Source organism: Pteropus vampyrus, unplaced genomic scaffold (genome assembly GCF_000151845.1).
Source record: "Pteropus vampyrus isolate Shadow unplaced genomic scaffold, Pvam_2.0 Scaffold595, whole genome shotgun sequence".
Lineage (NCBI taxonomy): Eukaryota > Metazoa > Chordata > Mammalia > Chiroptera > Pteropodidae > Pteropus > Pteropus vampyrus.
This window is the reverse complement of record NW_011889376.1, coordinates 36765-41113: the sequence shown is the minus strand read 5'-3', so window position 1 is coordinate 41113 and position 4349 is coordinate 36765. Positions and strand designations below refer to the sequence as shown.

At 35.9% G+C, this 4349-nt stretch overlaps 1 protein-coding gene and 1 non-coding gene across 2 annotated transcripts; both read left to right on the top strand.

Annotated features, from left to right (window-relative positions):
* Positions 1-1720: 1720 nt before the first annotated feature.
* LOC111733639 lies at positions 1721-1822 on the top strand. Its single transcript, XR_002778061.1, has one exon. It is a non-coding gene; the product is annotated as a U6 spliceosomal RNA (small nuclear RNA).
* Positions 1823-3548: 1726 nt separating this feature from the next.
* Positions 3549-4346, top strand: LOC105308595 (olfactory receptor 5F1-like; the record flags this gene model as incomplete). Its single annotated transcript, XM_011384594.1, has 1 exon — positions 3549-4346. A coding segment is annotated over exon 1 (798 nt), but the record flags the coding sequence as incomplete, so codon positions are not given.
* Positions 4347-4349: the final 3 nt, after the last annotated feature.

Here is a 4349-nt window from a genome sequence, read left to right as displayed (position 1 = left end):
GAAGAGGGATGTACAAAGAGCTTTAGGGAAAACATATAGCTTAAAACTGATCAGAATAGCATTTCTGTTCAATTTACTGACAATTGTTACCCACTTCTAGAGAACAAAATTATGTAATATATTTACAAGCAATGTGCTCACTGACTTATATAATTTGATATTTAACTGTTAAAAAAGAGAATATATAGCTTTATAGAAACAATGTTAAAACAAATAGCTTTATCAAAAATAGATGAAATGAGTGTCATATAGTATGTTTCATCAGAAAGCAGAAATGTAGACACTTGTTGCTAAACTTACATATAATTTACTGCTTTGGCTGAGAAATTGGAATGTATTGTTTCTAAGAGTCTCTTAAAATTTTGTGTTATAATCATGAAATTGTTGAATATGTCCATGCATCACTCCTGAGTCTCTGAAGAGACCTTGGGATATTTCAGCCATTTAAGAAAACTCGTTGCTTTCAGATTGGTTACTAAAGAGGTGGTGAATATCGGCCAAGAAATTTTGAAATTTTGCCAACAGGAGATCAATCTGATGAAGACATCTGTCAAAAACTCTGATTTTCTGACTTGAACTCCAAACCTCAACATCCCGAAATTGTACAATCATATTTACCGTGTGTTGCAAAACAAATCAAATCAATAAAATCTAATGATTAGCTAAGTTTGTGTTGAGAGTGTGTCAGGTTCATTAATACAATGGGAAAGGAAACAGAAAAATGAAAAAAAGTACAGACTTAGAGAGGATATGCAAATACAAGTTTTATTTAGCTGGAAAACAACATAAGCAGCAAAAAAAAAAAAAAAAAGGTTAAGTAAAGGCCGAGGTTTTATTTTACAAATCATAAAATCATCATGCTCCGATCATGTGTTACATAAGAAGACTGTGTGTCACGGTAATCTGAAGTGCTAGATTTGGTAAGAGCTGGGAGAAAAAAAAAAAAAACATTTAAAGAGCAAATGATAAAGATATATCTACAGTCCATTGTAAAGACATGCTTATATTCCAGTAGTTGTGCCAAATACCGACAGTTAGCTTGAGCTCGCAGAATGGTGCCAACAGAAGTCAGAAGCAGAGTGACAAGAAACAAGTTTTATTTTTAAATGAGCCATTGAAATTGATTTTTTTCAGTGTTAACAAAAATTGCAAAATACAGTTTACTTATTTCTTATTTTTGATTTTTCTATTTAAAAATGCATACATATTACATTTTCGCCCCTGAAGATAAGGCTTGTATCTTCATATGAAACTCATATGAAGTACCTATAGATCTGTTCAGATGAACATAATATATATGATGTGAACCCAACCCCGCCCCACACAAATATGTCATATTTCGTAATGTGGTTGTTTTTATGTATGATAAAAACGAGAATCAAAACAAGGAAATGTTTGAGCATAAAGTCAATGTAAATCCTGTGACCACTTCTTACTATATATATATATACACGACTGTAACCCTCCATACATATGGACACTCGATGTGTTTTATTTCACCTTGTTTTCCTTCTGTATTGAGATATGGAAAATGTGTACTTTCATCCTCTTCTAGGATCGCAATCAAACAATAATTGCAATAAGTCAACACAATTCATATGAAATCATAAAAAAGAATTATATTTTTCTACTCATTGTTCTATTTGCTGGAATATTTCCTTAAACATTGTACAATGGATTTTAGATTCTTCTCATTAATTTCACTCAAGAAAAGAGCTGAGTGCTCACTTTGGCAGCACATATACGAAAATTGGAACGATACAGAGATTAGCATGGCTCCTGCGAGGATAGCACTCAAATTCGTGAAGTGTTCCATATGTTTTTATGATTCATATATACAAAGGAATAGTACTCAGCCATTTGAAAAAATGAAATCTTAGCCATTCGCAACAATCTGGATGGACTTAGAGGTTATTATGCTGAATGAGATAAGTCAGAGAAAGATAAATACCATATGATTTCACTTACATGCAGAATCTAAGGAACAAGAAGAACAAATAAATCAGAAATAGATTCATAAATATAGAGGACAATTTAATGACGGCCAGAGTAGTGGGGTTTGGGGGTCTGGGAGAAAGCCATAAAGGGTTAAAGAAGTAGTAGTTGATAGATGGTCACGGGGATGGGGAGCACAGCATAGGGAATGCAGTCAGCAGTATGCAATGGCTAGGAGAGCCAGAGAGAAAGAGCAATCAGGGGGATTGTTTCATAAACAATATAAATGTCTAACTGATGTACTGGATACTTGAAACTAATAGTAAAATAAAATTTAAAAAAGAACGGAGTTGAATTGAATTTACCGAAAAGACACACACACACACACACACACACACACACACACACACACACACACACACACACACGCACACACACACTCACTGGCAAAGGGAAGAATAATAATAAAATAATAAACAATTAATGGACTTAACACCTATTTGAAATAGGTAAAATACCAAAAGAGAGGCAGCATAATAAGAAATTACTTTTTTTTTTTTTTTACTTTAGCAAAAGATTTTAAAATAACACAGAGATCAGGATTGACTTCGTGATGCAACACATGATTCCATGTATTTTCATGTGACTATGTTCTCTTTTCTCTTGAGAATGGGAGTTTCCTTTAGAGATTGACTCCACAATTAAACCCTATAATCTTGTCCCCATGATTATCCATTTCTCTTTATGGAAAACAAAATAAAAGTGCAGCAATATGTACTTACTCAGAAGGTGTCTCAAATCTTTCAAATAAGTCATGCAAATTTTCACTGCATTTCATTTCATTTAAAAAATAAAATTCTCCTTTTTTTTTCATTTTTAATTTTCAACTGAGAATCCACAATAAAAAAGAAAATCACACAAATGAGACTGGTCTGGAAGCTACTGAGGATTTGGTGCTGTTATTCACAGTGGTGGGCAGGTACAGTGTCTAATGCTACATGACATTAATTTGATAGTGTGCTTTCTAATGAGAACAGTTATTCGGTTGATGTTTAAAAGACTACAAAATCATTCTTAAGGATATAATAGATTTCCAAATATTGATCATTTAAAATGGTCAATGAATTCGTTGCTTGAATTACATGAGAAATTTTGGGAGGCAATGCATGAATTTTGGAGTTAAAGATTAAATGCAGTGGCCTTGAGAGAAAAAAATACATTTGAGTTAAACCCACACACCTGTTCACGGAATGGGAGATATTTCAGCAGGTTATCTGTATCCTTTGTATTTGGGGTGTGGGTGGGTAGAGAAAAAACTAGAACAACATACGATGCATTTGCAGAAACTGAGGTGAAGTGTGTGGTTTTGCTCAGTGCTTTGAGAGGACTATAACCAGATTTAGTAGATAACAGCTGAAAAAATTTACATGTTTGTCACTTGTCCACTAATTTTCCTCTATCCTCAGTCACTCTATTTACTAAGTTATATTATCATAGGTTGTTTTTCTCCCATGTGTGAATATCCTCATCAACATTTTTACAATTTCCTCTAAACGTTGGAGAGAGAAATATCTACACCTAATGCAAGTTTCAGGAGACTCTATTTGCAGCAAATGACTAAAACAAATTATACTTTGGTGACTGAGTTCATCCTGTTGGGATTGGCAGACACAGTGGAGCTACAGATCACCCTCTTCTTGCTGTTTTTCGTGGTATACACGCTTACGGTTTGGGGGAATGTTGGCATGATCCTCTTAATCAGGGCTGACTCCCGACTTCACACACCCATGTACTTCTTTCTGGCCAACCTGTCCTTTGTGGACGTTTGTTACTCCTCCACCATCACCCCAAAGATGCTGGTGGATTTACTGTCAGAGAAGAAAACCATCTCCTTTGTTGGCTGCTTTGTGCAGATGTATTTCTTCATCGCATTGAGCACAACTGAGTGCATCCTGTTTGGGTTAATGGCCTACGACCGTTACGTGGCCATATGCAACCCTCTGCTTTACTCCTTGGTCATGTCCAGGACCGTCTGCCTTAAAATGGCCGCAGGGGCTTTTACAGCAGGGCTGTTGAACTCTATAGTTAACACAAGTTTTGTAAGCAGCTTGCCATTCTGTGGCTCCAATGTCATCCACCATTTTTTCTGCGACAGCCCTCCACTTTTTAAGCTCTCATGTTCTGACACAAGGCTGAATGAAAGCACCACTTCCACTTTTGCTGGTGTGAACATGATCGGGACTCTGCTGCTCATCCTCACCTCCTATTCCTATGTTCTCTTCTCCATCTTTCGCATGCATTCAGGGGAGGGGAGGCGCAAAGCGTTCTCGACATGCGCCTCTCACCTGACAGCTATAACTCTGTTCTATTCCACTGCCATCTATACTTATCTGAGACCCAGTTCCAGCTACTCC